The sequence below is a fragment of the Malaya genurostris genome, chromosome 2 (assembly GCF_030247185.1).
Source record: "Malaya genurostris strain Urasoe2022 chromosome 2, Malgen_1.1, whole genome shotgun sequence".
NCBI lineage: Eukaryota > Metazoa > Arthropoda > Insecta > Diptera > Culicidae > Malaya > Malaya genurostris.
Genome location: NC_080571.1, coordinates 130,426,303 through 130,446,677, shown reverse-complemented (window position 1 = coordinate 130,446,677; position 20,375 = coordinate 130,426,303). Strand labels below are relative to the sequence as shown.

Genomic DNA, 20,375 nt, shown 5'->3' with positions numbered 1-20,375 from the left:
ACTCTCTAGCTATAAAATCATTTCCTTCTGCATTAGTAATATTAGTTCCAAAACAGGGAAGCATCAAAGACTAACAGACATGATAGTATGAGTAAATTCTTATAAAAATATTTTTTCGTGATGCACTAGTTCCACCTATATTGTACTGCGCGAACTATTTACTATCTGTACACCCCTTGTGTTATGTAAATTTTTTTTTACTAGTTGGTTTCCCTTCTTTTGTCAACACCGATCAGCTACTTGCAGGGATGCCTGATTTCATCAAAATATTTGAAAATGAATCGTCACAATAAATTATTGGATTACGTTGATAATATATATAACTTTTTCGCGATGTTGGAAGGTAACCATTTATTTGACTCAACGTTGTTTATCTAGACTATTTTTTATTGTGTTTGTAGTTTTCAAACGAAATTAAGTGGCGGCAGACTAGAAACAAGTAAATATTGTAACAAAACGGGTTCGATTTTGTATTGCGTTGGAGGATGAGAAGTAGGCACAATTATGTATATAGTTTTGGCAATATGTATTAAATCTGTATCCTGCATGAAATTCGCATGGACGTATAAAAATCAATACATTACAGGTAATTCTGTATGAATGGCAACTCTGTTGGTAAATGAAAATATAAACACAGTCTAGATGACAGACAGGATATTTTTGATAGGGTAACGTGGTGCCATCATGACACATGTGAGTACTGTCTTAAATAAAGGAATATTCGAAATGACCGTCGCCACACGAAAATATTTTTCAACTTCTTTGTATAGACGCCAAACAAAAACCAATCGTACGATATGCGTCAAAATTTGACAGAATGTGTATAAAAGTGTTGCCAACGTTGAGAGATTAAAAGTTTACCGATTGGACAAGCGCGGGAATTTTAAAATGAAAATTCCGGTTCTTTTTAGATCATAAGGTATTTGCTACATTATTGTGATCGTTTGGTACACTCGAAATTCTGAGTGACATAAAATCTTTAAAAAGTCACTATTTTTCCGAAAGTGTATCAAACGTTATAATATAGATACGTATTTCGGAATGTTATTTACATTCTTCTTCAGTGCATCGGTAAGTTTATTGAAAGAATGCTGCAGTGAAGTTCCTTTTATACAAACGTAAGTACACTGAGCTAAATTTTCTTTTTCACATTATATGATATTCTAATGACTTTGCACTATTAGCATTTCCAATAATAGTTACAAGATGTGTTCAACGTCATGTCAAATATATGAGATAATCTTATGAAACATGAAACTCTTCTTAACGTTATTTTCACAAGATTTCCATATAACGAATGAAATTTCAAGTCTGAGTCAAATTTATTGGCGCGTCTTATAACCATTACTAGATATCCGCACAACATACATTGGAACAATCTATGAAGCGCATATTATATTCACTTCGAATTTATTTATATAGGTTCATATATACCATATGACTACACTGAGCTAAATTTTCTTTTCACATTATATGATATTCTAATGACTTTGCACTATTAGAATTTCCAATAATAGTTACAAGATGTGTTCAACATCATGTCAAATATATGAGATAATCTTATCAAACATAAAACTGTTCTTAACGTTATTTTTACAGGATTTCCATATAACGAATGAAATTTCAAGTCTTAGTCAAATTTATTGGCGCGTCTTATAACCATTACTAGATATCCGCACAACATACATTGGAACAATCTATGAAGCGCATATTATATTCACTTCGAATTTTATATAGGTTCATATATACCATATGACTAGTTTTATAAATTATATATATATATATATATATATATATATATATATATATATATATATATATATATATATATATATATATATATATATATATATATATATAACTTTCAATGGAGGTCATGCGAATAGCAGATAATTGCCAACTACTACTTTTCTTTGAAGATTCAAGCTGTACTAGTATTCCATTCGGTAAGGGAGCACCTCATGATATTTGCGAAAGAGAAGTGAGACTGAAAATAAAAAAATGAATCTTACTAAACAGATAGAGTAATGAAATGTACCGGATATATATTTCATGGTTCGTTAACGCTTATCCTTGAACGAAGTTGGATGAGCTGTCTTGTCAGCGATTTAAAATTACATTGAGATGCGAAACTTCCTAAAAAAATGGCCTGGAGCAGTTGATGAATATCGAGGACACAACTATTCACGACTTTCATCGGATTTCCATATAAATTATATGGGATATTTTTATAACTTTCATTATGATAACGTCCATTTAGATTTGACGTACACATTAAATAAAGATTATAAGTTTCCATATAATTTCTATGAATTATATTCTGCATATGATTCATATGACAAATCTAATGAATATAAATAAGATTTTCATTTCAGTGTAGGTAGAAACGTAAGTAGGTAAACCATAAAAGGAACAAAAAAAAATTGAAAAGGAAAAAAACAGGTAACAGAGAACCTGGAACAGTTTGTTTTCTATGTTTGTGTTTAGCTTGGATATTGGTAGTAACTGGAAAAGCCAAGGAGATCTATTCCCTTGGTCTCGGTTTAATAATGAGATGGAGTTATTTTTGAATATTTCTAAACTTTCTGCTGAATCTAATTTCCATGGATTGGAAATTTGTTTTAAGATTTTTATGTCATTAGTAGTGAGTTCATGATCTTCAAAATAGGCATGTTCTGCTACTTTTGATTTGAAGTGTTGTGGTAGTCCCTTTTCCAATTCTTTGGATGCTTTCGCTATTTCTGAGATATGTTCCTTGAAACGAATGTCTAGTGTTCTCTTTGTTTGTCCGATGTATATTTATCGCAATGAGGACACGAGATTGTGTATTCCAGACTTTTTCAAATTCTCTGTAGGATCTTTTGTAGAACCTAGTAACGTTTTCAATTGGTAGTTCATACTGCTGAACACTAAATCTAAACCAAACTTTTTTAGTTTTGATTTTAATGGGTGTGAAATATTTCGATTGAAGTCCACCGATATTCTTTTAAAATTTTCAGAAGAGGGGTCAAAGTTTAAAAACTCTGCTCCAATGATTCCAGGAACACACAAATCTTTTGCTATATAAAATCTAACTCTGTAATGAGTTTTTCCAATCACCAACGTGACTTTCACTGACCCAATAGTCTGTGATTGAGTTCCATCAAACCCTGCAATGTATAAATCATCTTCATAGTTTATTTTCTCTGATCCTATTTTCGCGACAGTATCCCATCTTATTACGTTATAAAATGCTCCAGTATCGAGCAAATACTTAATTTTTTCGTGAGGTCTATTTGCAGCAGCAACTTTTACAAATAACTGATTGTTCTTAGCACAATCTATTTTTAACATTTCGTGAGGCGGCATACCTTCTTGCCATTGCCCCGTATAATTGTTTGTCGTTTTTGTACACTGCGTACAATGTGGACTAAAGACTGTCCCAGAAAGTATGGACGCACTTTGATTTCGTTGTAAATAATTCACAAGTGTTAGATATTCAAATTTTATTCGATATACTGATAATATTAGACTACCGCAACAGAATATTATTCTCAACATTTGTAACTTAGTCATTGTAGACTAGCTGGCGCACCTTCTTGCGAACGTTCCTCATTAAATTCCGTACAGACTTCTTGGCGACAAGTTTTGACACTTTTTCCAATCTTTTTCGAACTGTTGAATGGTTTCGGCTACCGAGACATGTTTCCTAAGATGTGCCTTCGTTAATACCCAAAATTCCTCAATTGGTCGAAGTTGTGGACAATTTGGTCTTTTGGGACGAAAAAGACATTTTTGGTAGTATACCATTCTACCGTTGATTTCGAGTAGTGCAAGAAGCAAGATCTGGCCAGAAGACTTGTGGCTTCGAATCATGTGTAGAAGTTGTTTTTGTAAACATTCCTAGATGTATATTTCACTATTCATTGAAGCAGTGGTGATGATCGACTTCAATCGATGTCTCGGACTGGTTCACATTTGCACTTCTCGCTCCGTATAATATTGTGGTCTCGACAAGGATTTGTAATCGAGTTTCACGTAGGTTTCGTCGTCCATGATTATGCAGTTCAAATTTCCAGCAGAAATCGTATTGTACAGCTTTCGAACCCTCTGTCTGATCGATGCTACTTGTTTCGGACTACGTTTTGGTTGTTTCTGCTTCTCATAGATTTGAAGAATCAAACGTTCTTTAGCACGAAGAATATTTGACATCGAAGTGCCCACTTTTTTGCTACATCCCGAACTGAAACCTCCTTCTTTTTCTCGAACGCCTTCAGTATACGTTTATCCAACTGATGGTTAGCAGGAAATTTTTTTCGACCCGTTTCCGGTTTATCCTCAAAGGTGTTATCCTCACCGAACTACCTGATTGCATTTCACACGGCTTTTTCAATTACTCTCCACTATGTCAAACTTCGTTTGGAAAATTCTTCCTGCGATGATGAAGTTCAGTTTTATGGTACCTAATGGTTTTCTAACAGTACCTGTTACCCCGGAATATTCTATGACTTCGTTTTCATTAATTGTATATGCTCAAATGTACTCTGCGTTTCGTCTACTTATCAAGTTGCCAGATGCTTCAGTGTCTACCAGCAACTGCATCTTGTTATTTGGTTCGTTTGCCGATCTCAACAACATCATAAATTCGTTGTCTTTTGTCTTATGTAATTTGACCCATATTCCTTCTTCACGTTTTTTGTTTACATCACTCTTCATGGGTTTTCTATTATCATCATTTTTATTCTCCCCGCATCGATCCCAATTTCGAATTTGATATGTTTGCTTGACTAAATTTGCATTCGGAGTTCTTGATGCTCCATATCTCATTTGATCAGGCATATTGCTGGTTCTGATATTATGATCATATCTTCGAAATATTTTTCTGTTACTGTATGTCATGCAGTTTACCCATAGTTGTTTCGCACTGTTTTTTAAATGTTTATTATCAAAATTGTTAGCTTCGAATAAGCACCCGTCGTTGCGATAATATTCGTTGCGTAAGCTTCGGTTGTGTTTATGAGAATTTTCGATTTGTCCCTCTGGGTAACATTTATATTTATTGTTTGTCCAGAGTTTTCCTTTATCAATTGCATGGTAGGATAACAACCGATTTTCAATATTTGATAAAATATAACTGAATTCCGCCTCCTCTTTTAGGAATCTTATTAATTCTTGAATCTTAAGCTGCCTATGATATTTGGCTATATGTTTTAAGCCTTCATTCGATAATCCTGCTATAAAATGAATCGTTAATCCTCTTTCTGCGAAGGATTTCTGTACTTTTTCTTGGCCTTGATTCCCTTGCTGAGTGTCAATATATTTCATTATTCGTAGCGTTCTTTCAGCGTACTCTTCAAAAGGTTCTCCATATTGTTGTTCGAGAGTTTCGATCCTCATAAAAATCTCTTCTACTGTGATTTTCAAACCGAATATGTCTCTTAAATTCCTGAACATATCCTTTACTGTCGGCTCTTATTCTATTAATAAAGTTTGCCGCTTTACCTTTTAATTTCATTAGTACTACATTTAGTAGAGGTTTCTGGTTTTCCTCTTCCGGGATGTCTTCTGCAAAATACTCTATTTGCACATTAAATGGCTCTAATTCGTCCACTGACCCGTGGAATTCCGGGATACATTGTATTGCCTCTAGCATTGGAAATTGGTACCCACCGTTATTTCTAGCCATCCTGACTTCGTTACCCTTTTTACTAAGATACTCTCGCTGTGTGATGGGCTTTTATTATCGCAGGATATGATTTATGATTCGTTTGATATTTTTCTAGGTGCTTTGTATTCAACCCTAACTATAATGTTTATGTCCGTCAGTTCATCCCATGTGTATACAAACTCTTCCAATTCTTCTTTGGATATTTTTCTTTAACACGCCTTTTAGCGATCTAGCCCGTGTTTGTTCAAATATACGAAAAATCTTCTCAGAAACCTGTTATCACTTGTTTTCTTTTCTCGGTAACACTAAAGTGGATCTACGTTTCTTGTGCTGTATGTTTTGTTCACGAAAAATAGCAATTATTCCTCAGTAAATGTTTCTTCTTCCACTATCAGGCTATGTGCTAACAAATACGATATTTACTTTTATTTATCACTTTTCAAAACCTGCTTTCATGCTTTTCTGTCAGCCACATTTAGCGCATTCTTTTCTTATCACTATTCAAAACTGTTTTCGTGCTTTTCTGTCAGCCACATTTATCGGATTCTTTTCTTACAATGATATTGTACACGGATTGCACAGTGGTTTGAATCGACAAAAACGTGAACTTAATTCTCTAGTTGTTAAACTGTTGATCCCATATACATAGTTCCTTTGGAGAACTCATTCACAAAAATATATCTCGTGATTTGATCACAATAAAAAATGTGCAAAGCCTACTACGATAAAAGTTCATTTCAACAACTTTTTTCCCTTAAGAGATAGAAAAACGATGTCTTCTACAAAGTTTTAGAACTTCTAACGAGAAAAAACTTTGCCGAAGAAGCTATAGGTCTAACGCATATTGTTTCGGATATATTAAGCATTTTCGTTTGAAATCACTTAAAACCAATTTTTTGTACATAACTTTGATCGCAATTATTCTCAGTGTTTACTATATTCGAGACAATTACTAATAACATAAAATTACATATTTTTGTTGAAGACTGCACGGTTTGGCCTTTTCTCTAAAAAGTTATTTAACATTTAAACTTGTATATACACTAAATTTAACTACTAATAGGAAGCAGGGTCGCAGACTAAAAGCAGACCCTGTCAGCTTGGAGCGAAATCAATCTTCAGTTCAACAACGCCATCGCACGGCATCACAATCAACATATCATGTCAATTGTATGGGTGCGCAGCCCTGCTATTTTGGCGCGCACGAATTTGACATTTCTCTCCCCTACTTCTATGTATGAGATTCGATGCGGACTCACCTGAGGGCGACATGCTCGCAAAAAAGGATGTTGCCAATAATTTGTTCGGGAAATGTGAGAGCTGGATATCTTGTTAATATGATGTCTTTGCTAAAAGGCACATACATATACTTTTTGGAAAGCTTAAATCAAGTAATATAAAGTTACGAAATGCGTAGCGTGGTGTGAGTAACAGAGACGTCAAGTTACTTAAGTGTCAGTAGGACCGTAGTACCAGTATTGCAATGATCCTGTACTCTATGAATTGGCTGCGAAGTCTGTTAAAACAGAAAGGCCAAATTCCACAAAAGAAATGTAATGTCAAAACTTTGCTTTTGTCTGAGGGCTATATGCTGAGAGATAGTTCATTGAGTTTAGTCACATTTAATGTAAAAGAAGTATCTATGATTATCATCATAGCACAACTTTATACTGAATCCATTTGCGCGCCACTGTTTTGTTCGTATAGGAATAGAGATTTAAGTATGCAACCGATCCTTTGACAAATTGAAACATTTTTAAGCGTACAATATTGAAGCTTTCGGATCATTTAAATGAGGTAAATCCATCAACAAATTATCGAGGAACAAGCGTTGGAAATTAGATCCGAAAAATCTATCGCCAATAATTCAAAATTGGCCTGATAGTTACCAGAGAATCAAAATAAAATACTACTATACTATACTGAACACACCGCACACATACAAAAGCGACTATTCAACGAGCGAATGGATGTGACTTTCATCCAATCACTATTCCATCACCTTCACCGGCCTACGAGGCATGCTTGCTCACAGCATGGGGTTACCTAAAGCAGATTTTTTTTGCATAAATATCTGTTTATTAATCTTATTTTTGTATATTACATCAACGTTTTACAGTACAAGTGTTTTTACCCTTTGGCCTTTCATCTTTGTTATTCTTACGATTCGTTATTAATAATAGGTGTTTTAGTTACTCTTGTTTTACATACTCATGTTTAATTATAATATTTATTTTAATTATTAATAAAATATCTACCTACTTATAACTATCCCTAACCTAATACGTACAAATTTTGAATTATTTGTATTACAGAGATTGAGCACCTCTCTTCAAATTTCGTGCAGTATTGTTCGAATTTTTATTCTAGTATATCCAGGAAGGCCAACTCATGTACTTCACTAGTCCTTGTCCAAGAAGGTAGATTTAAAATCATCTTTAAGATCTTACTTTTAATGCGCTGAAGCCTTAGTTTGTGTGTTCGTGCACAGCCCCGCCAAACAGGGACTGCGTATTCAATTGCGGGGTAGATTATTTGTTTATAGACAGACATCTGATTCTTCAGGCACAGTTTAGATGTTCTACAAATCAGCGGATACAGAGACCTAATGAGTATGCTGCATTTTTGAACGATTTTGTCAACATGTGACCTGAATCTCAGATGTCTGTCAATATCTGATGGAAAAAGTTTTGGAGATCTTGAATGTGGAAACAAGATGACCTGAGTTTTTGCTGCATTGATCACAATTTTCCAGCTTGTAAAATGTTCAATTAGAGCGTCCAGACCTGTCTATATTTTATTCTTCAGAGCATTATTGACACGACCTTTGTAAAGAATGGCAGTATCATCAGCAAATTGTGACAGAACACCACCACTTGGAAGAGGTGGGATGTCTGATGTTAAAATGTTGTATAGCATGGGACCTAGGATACTTCCTTGGGGTACACCTGCAGGAATAGTAAATCTTTCTGAAAGTGCATTATTCAGAGAAACTTGGAATGCTCTATCTGCAAGATAATTTTTGATAATTTTAATAAGATACATGAGAAAATTATGCCGATGCTAGAGTAATATATCCAGTTCATCTGCGAAAGCAACAATTCGCCTTTGTATTGACTTTTCAAACAGCTTGGATAGGGCAGAGAGTAAACTGATGGGCCGATAGCTCTTGGAAAAGGAAGGATCTTTCCCCGGTTTCAAAACTGGGATAACTTTAGCTAACTTCCACATTGAAGGGAAGTAACCAAGCTCCCAGCACCTGTTAAAAAAGGCGGGTGGGTAATGTCAGAGACATAACTGGATGTCGTGAATACGAAAACAACTGACATGTTCCTTAACACTTCCGAATATCAATTAGTTGATCAATTGTATGAATTATGCAAGCATTCCCCTTTGCACATTTTTCGCAAAAACAAAGAAGGCTTCACTTTTTGTTGAGAGGCTTGTTTCTACCTGATTTCGTTTGTAGCTTTTTCACTAATGGGCGGTCCTAACGGCTATAAAAATAGCCGCATACAGAATTTTAATGTCGATTATTTCATTTCGGATTTGCATAATTCATTGAAAGAAACTATCAATATGTTGTAGGGATTCGTTTCTAGCATTCACAAGGACCAAATTGAGGAACTCACTGCGATATTCACCACTTTTCGGAACATTTTTCCCGGACGATTTGTTGTACAGCAGCAGATATTTTGTTCTCTTCCTCAGAACGCGTTCTGATTGGCTGGTGTTGACATGGATCAAATGAGACAGGTTTTTCAATAGTGTACTATTGAAGTACTTCGATGCTTTTACTATACACGTTTAAATTGAAAAATTTCGATTCTATTGGTAGTTAGATTATATAAATCCTTTCACAGATCACTGAGCTATGAGCTTTAAAAATACGAGAAAGGCAAACGCGCCTTATGAATTATCCTCTTTGATACTCGTTTATACCAAACATTTCAGAAAAGTTTAATTTTGAATTATTTGAGACTATGTCACAAAACTGAAAATTTTATCATAAAATTGTGATCATATTTCCGATGGCATGTCGCAAGAATTATGTTGATTCATTAGATACAACAATAGATATTCACGATCAAAAACTTATCACTCTCAGAGGGTAAATTTTGAAAAGGCACCCCATAGTAAAGTAAGTCGTATTCACGACAAAATTTTAGCTAAGAAAACAAATGAGCGAATACTCGAATGTTTCAGCTCAATGTTGAATGTGTTGTCGAAACCGGGGGCCTTCATATTTTTGGATTTTTTCACAATAGCCATCAGCTCATTCGCAGTGACTCTACTTTTCTCAGGAACCAAGTTGTCTGATTGGTCAACCTCAGCTACGCTATCAGCAAAGACTCTTTCATGTGGACTAACAATGTTGAGTCCTATATTGTGAGAACACACAAACTGCTGGTCTAGCGCATTTGCCTTCTCTACTGGTGTGATTAAAGGTATTCCTTCAGCTGCCTCCTGGGGTGACATCAGAGGAGGAATAGGCTTCGGTTTTGTCTTTGTGGTGACCACCCGACACTATAGCCCTGAATGAACAGCTGCTGGATCAGCGTTCAGAGTTTTAAGACAATAGATAGTTTACAGTTGACTGTTAGATCGACGACACGACCAGGCACTCCGAAGAAAAATCAGCATTAAATCTGTTCGCTAACGATTCACCGCCAGTTACCATAAATCTAGCGACCCCTTGTAAATGATAAAAATAATCTTCTCGAGCAACACTGTTTAAGTTGCTATGGACTAGTTACCAAGGAACCCCAAAACAAATAAACATGTTTTAAAAGCGGTAGAATAGTTCTATTAGTATTAAACTTTGTCCAAATTAAGCAGAAATGCATTTAAATGGACTCGATTTTCGGAATTTAATCGAAACTATGGATGAAACCAACGAACGAGGACAATGATCTGCTTCCAGCGATTCATCCGTACACTTCAACTGCTAGCTTTTCTGGGCAGTAGGATTCGGTGTAATATGCCGGTGTAAAAATTGTTTTGTGTCGGTTGATTGCGCAGCAGTGGAAACAGTATTTCACTTTGTTGGCCACTATTCGAGGATTACTAGTGGAATTCCACGAAGAAATCATTTTACCGTACGTTATGCAGGTACCGCAGAGCACTAGCCTCGCTCAGCTCGTTGTCGGCCATTTCCATGTCTTCCTTCTCACACAACGGTTCCAAGTCAAGACCTGAATTTTGAACTTGGCTTTATAAAAGACATAACTCATACTCCTCATACTTGGCTTTATAAAAGACATAACTCAAATTCCGCTCGAGTCAGGTAAATCCATTAAAATGTTCCGTAATATAATAACCGATCTGAAATTTATTTTGTTTACATTCATCTTGCCTTCGGTATGCAGTAACCAAGGTTATGGTGACTGTTATTCAAAATCAATAAATATATCAACTTGTGCTGCCAGTTTAAAAAAATTCACTAGCGTTTTCGATTTGACATTTCCAGTTACTGAGGGGTAGTTAAATTTACGATACAGTTTTGATAGACGAGTGGCAGGTCGTGTCGTCGGTTAGATCGTACACCTCGTGTTATTACTAAGTATAAAATATCACCTCCCTACCGGCAAGAATCGGTCATAACAGTGGCGACGAGGAAAAATAGTTCAATTTCGCGTTAAAAAGTGTTTTAGCAGTGTTTATTCCTGGTGTTAAGTTTACCAGAGACCGTTTACGGTTACTGCTAGTGTTTTTTTTTTCGGCATCTTGTTGGTAGAGTGAAAGTCCCGCAAGCAAAAGCGGTAGAAAAACTGTTTAACCCGCCAAGTGTTTCAACGGTGGAAAAAGTTTTAGTTTATCCCGTTGTTGGTGGCTTGGTTTTGTGAGGTGTTTTAGCGGAAAATAACCCGCTAGTTTTACTGACAGTTTCTGTTTGGATTTCAAACAGAAGGAAGGAAGGAACCCGTAAAAAAATAAACCATTGATTTTACAGCATTAACAATTGATTCACAATTAGATATATGGGTTACAATACATTTTATTGTATCTTGACAAGATTTTTTTCATTTCCAACGATTCAATATATTGTTCCTACGATTCTACAGTTGAATTTATTGTACACATGGTGTTTCAAACAATATGCACACTGTACATTTTATTGTTTTCCAAGAAAATATGTATGAGAAAACTTTAGGATTTGAATTGTTACGATACTTAACAACCTATACATTCTATTGTAAAAAGCATTTTCACGATTGATTGAATAGTGTTTAACAATACATTAAAATATTTTTCATTGGTCAAAGCAAAATTGTGGCAGGTTTTGTAACAGCAAATCGTATTGTTTGTCTACAATATTTTTTATTCGGGAAGACCCGTGTATTTCTATACATCTACTTTGTTTTGGTTTGTTTGCCGTAGGTTTGGTCAACGATCACGTAAGTGTTTTGCATGTTTTATTCACAAAGTGTTTAAGTGCATGTTTAAAAGTGCATTTGAAGGCATTCTAATTGTTTAGCACACAAAAGGAATTGCGCTTCATTTTGTTTGAAAGTGAGTTAAGCATCAGAAAAACCATTTTGGATTTTGGTTTTATGTTGCATACTACCATCAACATAGAGTTGTAGCACCCGAGTTTTGCTTGCAACATCTATTTGTTTCGCAACAAAAATTTGTTTCATCGGCGACTGTTGTTTATCGCTTGGCTTTGTTGCATATGAATTTTATGTTTATCGCTGTTTACCGTTAGTTTCTTGCACAAAACGGAATTGAAAAGTTCATTGTTTATCGCGTACCAGTTTAGCGAATTAGGTTTTTTACCGTCATCGCTAACCTCAATCGGATGAACACTTTTTGACAGTCCAGCAGTACTGTTTGTAAACAGAAATTTCTTTTGTTTGTTTATTGACAAATTGGATCAGACCATTTACGGTTCGTAGTGCCTAAATAAAGTTTTAAAACATTTTTTCACGATTAAATACGGTTCGTTTTTGATATTTATTAAATAAAAGTGACTAGTTGCAAAGTGTAAAGATGATTGTTTTAGATGTGCTCTTCAATTTTTGTTTAAGCTTGTTTGTAAACAGTACCGCTGAACTGTCAAGGATGAATACTTGTTCATTTGTGTCGTCACGATAAAAAACCTAATAGAACTTGTTTGTTTATTTCGAAGTCGAATTCAGTTTGTTTTGATTCGATCTTCCAGTTTACACTGAGAGAAAAAGTTTACCGTTTATTTAAAAAAAAAATAAAAACAATTCAAATCAAATCGTGTTTTTTTTTATTTCGTTTATTTTCTCACTATGTCAAGTATGCCGTTGGTGAATCAAATAGAACCGTTTATTCCCGGCACGATCCCGTTCGCGCAGTTTTTGGAGCAGTTAGATTGGGTGTTTGCGCATCATAAAGTGACAAGTCCGGAGGAGCAAAAAGTGTCGTTTTTGGCTACTTGTAGTAGAGAAGTTTATAGTGAGCTGAAGCTTCTTTTTCCCGGAAAGGATTTAAAGACCGTGTCTTTCAAAGAGATTACGGATGCTCTGAAGAAGCGTTACGATAAGACGGAAAGCGAATTGGTCCAGCGGTACAAGTTTTATCAACGTGCCCAAGGTCCGAATGAACGTGCGGAGGATTTTATTCTTGCTGTCAAGCTCCAGGCAGAAATGTGTGATTTCGGAGAGTTTAAGGACATGGCGATTCGTGATAAACTGGTTTGTGGTATCAGCAACAAGGATTTGCAGCAGCGTTTGTTTAATGAGGAGGATTTAACTCTGGCCAAAGCGGAGAAGCTCATTGTGAACAGAGAGTTAGCAGGAGCAAGAGCTAAGTTGATCTCTGGTGATTCGACTCGTGTTAGCGTTTTGAACAGACTTTGGAAGCGTGACAGTCGTGTAGTTTCTTGAGATCGCTCACGAGGAAGGAGTCGAGAACCAAGCAGAAGGAGAAGTCGAAGCCGTTCAGTTTCTTTTGATCGCAGGAATCGTTCTTCATCCAGGACTCAAAGTTTGTTTTGCAACTTCTGTCGTAGGAAAGGTCATGTACGTCGTTTTTGTTATGACTTGAAGAACAAAGCAAAAAAAGTAAAGTTTGTCGATTCTCCAGCAGAAAAGCCCAAAATGACTGAGTATCAGAAAAGTTTAAGACGTCGTTTGAATCGTTCCGTTTCGGATGATGAAATGGATTGTTTGTTGATTTCTTCAGTCAACAGAATCAACGAACCGTGTTTCCGTAACGTTTACGTTGACGGCTTGCGGTTAAAAATGGAAGTCGATTGTGGCGCTGCAGTTTCCGTCATCAGTTTTGAGATGTACGAGGGAGATTTCGATCATATTCCATTGCAAAAATGCGACAAGAAGTTAGCAGTGATCAATGGGAGTCGTTTGAAGGTTGAAGGACAGATTCAAGTTTATGTAGAGTTTAATAATCAGAAAAAGGATGTTTATCTGATTGTTTTGCGAAGCGACAACTGTTTCACGCCTTTGCTTGGACGAGATTGGCTGGATCTGTTTGTTCCTGATTGGAGAAGAGCGTTTGGAAGCAACATCAATCAACTGGCAGTTTCGACAGACCAGACCGTTGCAGAGATACAGAGTAAGTTTGCCAATATTTTTGATAAATCTTCATCTACGCCAATAAAAGGGTTTGAGGCTGATCTAGTTTTAAAAGATCACACACCGGTGTTTAAGCGTGCTTATGACGTTCCATTCAGATTAAAAGATAAAGTTTTAGAACATTTAAGTAGTTTAGAAAAAGATGGCGTCATAACACCAATAGATGCAAGTGAATGGGCATCTCCGGTAATAGTTGTGGTGAAAAAAGACAATGGTATTAGGATGGTCATTGATTGTAAAGTTTCAATCAACAAAGTTTTGATCCCTAATACATATCCGTTACCATTAACTCAGGTTTTGTTTGCCTCGTTGGCTGGCGCTAAAGTTTTCTGTTCTCTTGATCTGGCTGGCGCGTATACACAGTTATTATTATCTAAAAGTCTAGGAAAATAATGGTGATAAATACAATCAAAGGTTTGTTTACGTATAATCGTTTGCCACAAGGTGCTTCTTCTAGTGCAGCTATATTCCAACGGATCATGGATCAAGTTTTGAAAAATATCGACGGAGTTTACGTTTACTTAGATGATGTTTTGATAGCAGGCAAGGACAAAGAAGACTGTGCGCGAAAGCTTAATGTGGTTTTAGAACGTTTGTCTAAAGCCAACATTAAAGTCAATTTGCAGAAATGCAAGTGGTTTGTTTCGAGTTTGCCGTTTCTAGGACATGTTTTGAGCGACAGAGGATTGTTGCCTAGTCCAGAAAAGGTCGAGACTATTCGGAGAGCTAGTATTCCGAATAACGTCTCTGAGCTTAAGGCATTTTTGGGTTTAGTGAATTACTATGGTAAATTTCTACCCAATTTGTCCGCACGCCTTAGCTGTCTGTATCGTTTATTAAAGAAAGACGTTAAGTTTGTCTGGAATGCTGAGTGTAGTCGAGTGTTTGAAAGCTGTAAGCAAGCGTTGTTGAGCTCAAAGCTTTTAGAGTTTTATGATCCGAATAAGCCTGTTGTCGTTGTAACAGATGCTTGTAGTTATGGGTTAGGTGGAGTAATAGCACATCAAATCAATGGAGAAGAGAGGCCCATTAGTTTCCTACCCAATTTTGCACTTAGAAGCTTTAGCAGTTGTGAGCACCTTTCTTGTTTGGAAAGAAGTTTACTGTGTATACTGATCATAAGCCGTTGATTGGCATTTTCGGTAAAGAAGGCAAGAATACTTTTTTTGTGACGCGTTTACAAAGATATGTACTTGAACTGAGTATTTACGATTTCGACATTGTTCATAGACCGTCAACAAAAATGGGCAACGCAGATTTTTGCTCAAGGTTTCCTTTGCCAGAAAATGTACCAGCTTCTTTACAAAGAGAGTTTATCAAGAGATTAAATGTTTCGAATGAGTTTCCGATAGATTATGCTTTGATTGCAATTGAGACAAAGAAAGACAAGTTTTTGCAACAAATAGTTTATTACATGAAGCATGGTTGGCCGCAGAAGTTGGATCGAATGTTTTTGGATGTTTATGCACAGCACCAAGATTTAGAACAAGTAGAAGAATGTTTACTGTATCAGGATCGTGTCATTATACCTGCAAGTTTACAAAAACAGATCCTGAAATTGTTACATAAAAGCCATTCCGGAATAACCAAAATTAAGCAAATGGCAAGAAGGACAGTTTATTGGTACGGCATGAATAGTGACATTGAAAGTTTCGTCAAATCATGCAGAGTGTGTTGCCAAATGAATGTTGTTCCGAAGCAAGCTCCGTACTCTAACTGGATTCCAACAACAAAACCGTTTACCCGCATTCATGCGGACTTCTTTCATTTCGACAAAAAAGTTTTTCTGGTCATTGTTGACAGTTTTTCAAAATGGCTCGAGGTTGAGTACATGAAGTTTAGTACTGATGCCAGGAGTGTCAAGTCGAAGTTTATCAGCGTTTTTCCAAGGTTTGGGTTACCGGACGTAGTAGTTACGGACGGCGGACCACCGTTTAATCGACGACACGACCTGCCACTCGTCTATCAAAACTGTATCGTAAATTTAACTACCCCTCAGTAACTGGAAATGTCAAATCGAAAACGCTAGTGAATTTTTTTAAACTGGCAGCACAAGTTGATATATTTATTGATTTTGAATAACAGTCACCATAACCTTGGTTACTGCATATCGAAGGCAAGATGAATGTAAACAAAATAAATTTCAGATCGGTTATGATATTACGGAACATTTTAATGGATTTACCTGACTCGAGCGGAATGTAAAAATTGAGGAGTATGAGTTATGTCTTTTATAAAGCCAAGTTCAAAATTCAGGTCTTGACTTGAAACCGTTGTGTGAGAAGGAAGACATGGAAATAACCGACAACGAGCTGAGCGAGGCTAGTTCTCTGCGGTACCTGCATAACGTACGGTAAAATGATTTCTTTGTGGAATTCCACTAGTAATCCTCGAATAGTGGCCAACAAGGTGAAATACTGTTTCCACTGCTGCGCAATCAATCAACAATTTTGACACCGGCATATTACACCGAATCCTATTGCCCAGAAAAGCTAGCGGTTGAAGTGTACGGATGAATCGCTGGAAGCAGATCATAGTCCTCGTTCGTTGGTTTCAGCCATAGTTTCGATTAAATTCTGAAAATCGAGTTCATTTAAATGCATTTCTGCTTAATTTGGACAAAGTTTAACCGACGACACGACCTGCCACTCGACTATTAAAACTGTATCGCAAATTTAACTACCCCTCAGTAACTGGTAATGTCAAAACGAAATCGCTTGAAAAAATGTTGGAACTGGCAACACAAGTTGGTAAATTATTGATTTTGAAAAACAGTTACCAGTAGCCTTGGTAACTACATAAGAAATGTAAACAAAAACAAGAGATTCTCACTTAAAACGAAACCACTGAGTGTAGTTGGCCCGCTGGCAGGTATTAAATTCATTATTTCAGAGGGTTTTGAGTCATTTTGGATTATTTTTTTTAATTTTCGTCTTTTTTTTAATGAACTAGAACATTTTCGTCGCTGCCACAGAGAGGAAGGCTTTCATCATTTCATATTCATAGCTAGAAAGTTGTATTGTCGGGTGGTAGTGAATGATTTGCCTATGGGTACATTTACAGCGCGCAACTGTGTTTGGAACTCAAAATAATGCGAATTAGGAACATAAAAAAATTGTTTTATGCAACTATTGTAAACAATGTTTTTTATTGAAAACAGTTTACTCGTAGTAAAAGGACATACAAACGAAAATAAAAATAACATGATATTGAAAGAATCGGTTGTCTTTTTCTGACAAAATCAAAATGAAAATAATTATTTAAAAGCAAAAGTTATTAAAGCATGAAATAAAAATACATATATTTTGAAAATAATTCAAGAATATCTTAATTTTTTTTTACCACTAGCGTTTTTGAGAAGTCGAAAGTGTTTCTCACTGCAATTTATTGTTAATTTCGTTTGGTATTCCGTGGACATGTCTTACGACCGTCAGAAATGAAGTGAACAATCAACTAAATTATGTATATCCAAACTATTTATCTACCATCTGGTTTAAATTTACATATTACTGTTCGTAGGAAACGAATAGAAAGATACTGGATCTCCTTCACGACTGAAACACACAGCAACGCAACAACGTCTTCCCATTATCGAAAATATTTTCCTGACCTATCAAAACTAATCATTGCATGCTGCCACTGTAATTCTCTATGACTAACAAAATACATATTTAAAAATGAAAGAAAAAAAAACATGGTAACTATCACATAGCAATTAGTCAACAAACTAGAAGATTATGCTACAAAAAGAATTATGAATATTCGGACTTCTGTGTATAATATAACAAGATCATTGTATAATTTAGAAAATGTAAATATATTTTCTACATAGATACGGTAATTACGGTATACGATCAAAACCTACGTAGTAATTATTAATTGTATATAATAAGAAAAACAGTGGAAGTAATCATCTTAAAACCGCTTTAGTTTCCGTGCAAAATGTCGCATTTCCTCACTCTGGCTGGTTTGGTAACCGTGGAACTGCAGGATAATGACTTGTTAAACTGCTCTATTTGTTTGCCCATGTCCAGAAGCATTTTCGAAGTCGGCGAAAGAATGTTAACTGCAAATAGAAAATTTTTATTTAATAATAAAATTCAAGCACTCACCTGCACTCAGCTTCATCATAATTTGCATCGATGATGATTAAAATTATTTAGTTGCTCTCCGGAATTCACTAAATAACCGGAAAAGACACAAAAATAAAGACGGTGGAATTATTCCACAACAATTTTAAACTGTTTGTTTATTTATTCTGGTGCTCCTTGGTAACTAGTTCATAGCAACCTAAACAGTGTTGCTCGAAAAGTTAGTTTTTGTCATTTTCAAGGGGTCGCTATATTTATGGTAACTGGTGGTAAATCGCTCACGAACACTTTTTATTCCGATTTTTCTTCGGAGTGTCTGGTCGTGTCGTCGGTTTAACACTAATAGAACTATTCCACCGCTTTCAAAACATGTTTATTTGTTTTGGAGTTCCTTGGTAACTAGTCCATAGCAACTTAAACAGTGTTGCTCGAGAAGATTATTTTTATCATTTACAAGGGGTCGCTAGATTTGTGGTAACTGACCGTGAATCGTTAGCGAACAGTTTTATTGCTGAATTTTCTTCGGAGTGTCTGGTCGTGTCGTCGGTTTAATTCCAAAGAATTTATTGATTTTTTACAGAAACACAACATAAAGGCGATGAAGAGTCCACCGTATAATCCATCGAGCAATGGACAAGCAGAACGTATGGTAAGATTGGTGAAAGATGGTTTAAAGAAGTTTTTGTTGGATCCGGAAATGGCAACTTTAAGTACAGATGATTTAGTTTCGTACTTTTTGTTTAGCTATAGGAATACATGTTTGGAAGATGGTCGTTCGTTTCCTTCCGAGAGGCTGTTTAGTTTTAAGCCCAAGACGTTGTTGGATATAATCCATCCTAGAAATAGTTTTAGGAATCATTTGACGAAGCGTGAAGTTGTGGATGTACCGGTAAATTACAAACATACCAAAGATAAACACCGACTTCGTGACTGGATTGACTCTTTGCGCCTAGGAGAATTAATTTATTTTAAAAATTTTAGACCTACCGATATTCGACGATGGCTTGAAGCCAAGTTTCTAAGACGTGTTTCTTTAAATACATTTCAGGTTTCCGTTGGAGGTCGGGTGTATCTGGCGCACCGCAATCAACTCAAGGTGTTTGGCACTAACAAGAAAAGGTATGGTTTGTTTTTTGCGAGGGGAAAGGAGAGCAGTCCAGCACGTAAACGAAGTAGAGAAGACGATAACGACGAGAGCTTTGACGACGATGCTAGCGACTTTCTCGGTTTCGCAGCGGATTCGTTTATTTACCGAGACACACCTGACGATCAACCAATGGTTTGTGATTCGGATGGTGGTGGTTCGGGTAGCAGTAGTTTACCGCTTGAGGAGGTTGATCCTCAAGAAGGCACGTCTACGCGACAGTGGTCGCGATCGAAACAAACGAGTTCGGCGGAAAGTTCGAGTCATCAGTCCGTCAGTTTACGTCGTTCGAGGAGATCGAAGCGTCCTCGGAAAGATCCCGATTTCGTGTTTTATTGATTCTTTTAAAAATTAGTTTAAATAAGTTTCCACGGCAGTGAAGTTTGGCCGTTTTCGAAGTTTAGTTTGCGGCGGTTTAGTTTTGCCGTTTTTTGGATTTTATGGCAGTTAAGTTTCGCCATTTTCATTTATATGTGTTTGAACTAAAGGGGGAAGAACTGTGGTGACCACCCGGCACTATAGCCCTGAATGAACAGCTGCTGGATCAGCGTTCAGAGTTTTAAGACAATAGATAGTTTACAGTTGACTGTTAGATCGTACACCTCGTGTTATTACTAAGTATAAAATATCACCTCCCTACCGGCAGTATCAGTCATAACAGTCTTAAGCACCTTCGCTAAGGACCAGAAGGGCTTTGAATGTGGGAGAATTTCTCGAAGCTTTTTCTGGAAGTTCCAATTGCGGAGCTCAGATATCCTTTCATGGATTATCCTAGTTAAGTTGTTTTAAGAGATCTTCTTATCTAGGATGCCAGTTCGTTGATACTGTCTCCGGTAGATATTTCGAAGTCGGATGAGTTTCTTGGTGACACTGTCAATTTAAAGAGAGGATCTCGGCATATGTTGTACTGGAACCGTCCTATCACG

General features: G+C 36.2%; 2 protein-coding genes across 5 annotated transcripts; both read left to right on the top strand.

Annotated features, from left to right (window-relative positions):
- The first annotated feature begins 12,130 nt into the window (after positions 1–12,130).
- LOC131431095 (uncharacterized) lies at positions 12,131–19,785 on the top strand. 4 transcript variants are annotated; one of them, XR_009229640.1, is made up of 3 exons: positions 14,215–17,085; positions 17,167–18,954; positions 19,354–19,785. XR_009229640.1 is itself a non-coding variant. In XM_058596594.1 (2 exons), exons 1-2 carry the CDS (start codon positions 13,720–13,722, stop codon positions 19,413–19,415), a joined length of 537 nt encoding a protein of 178 aa, XP_058452577.1. In that variant the 5' UTR covers positions 12,131–13,719; the 3' UTR covers positions 19,416–19,785. The 4 variants fall into 4 exon arrangements, 1 of the variants encoding a protein (XP_058452577.1); XM_058596594.1 differs by lacking the exons at positions 14,215–17,085; positions 17,167–18,954 and adding an exon at positions 12,131–14,194; XR_009229642.1 differs by lacking the exon at positions 17,167–18,954.
- Positions 12,910–13,506, top strand: LOC131428830 (uncharacterized). The gene has a single exon (XM_058592874.1). The coding sequence runs from the start codon at positions 12,910–12,912 to the stop codon at positions 13,504–13,506; it is 597 nt and encodes a 198-aa protein (XP_058448857.1).
- Positions 19,786–20,375: the final 590 nt, after the last annotated feature.

Bases quoted from the DNA above. Each gene is read 5' to 3' on its own strand.
- LOC131428830 (XM_058592874.1), top strand. From the start codon at position 12,910: ATGTCAAGTATGCCGTTGGTGAATCAAATAGAACCGTTTATTCCCGGC.
- LOC131431095 (XM_058596594.1), top strand. From the start codon at position 13,720: ATGACTGAGTATCAGAAAAGTTTAAGACGTCGTTTGAATCGTTCCGTT. The intron at 14,195-19,353 runs GTAAGTTTGCCA...AATACATTTCAG, and splicing joins GACCGTTGCAGAGATACAGA to GTTTCCGTTGGAGGTCGGGT.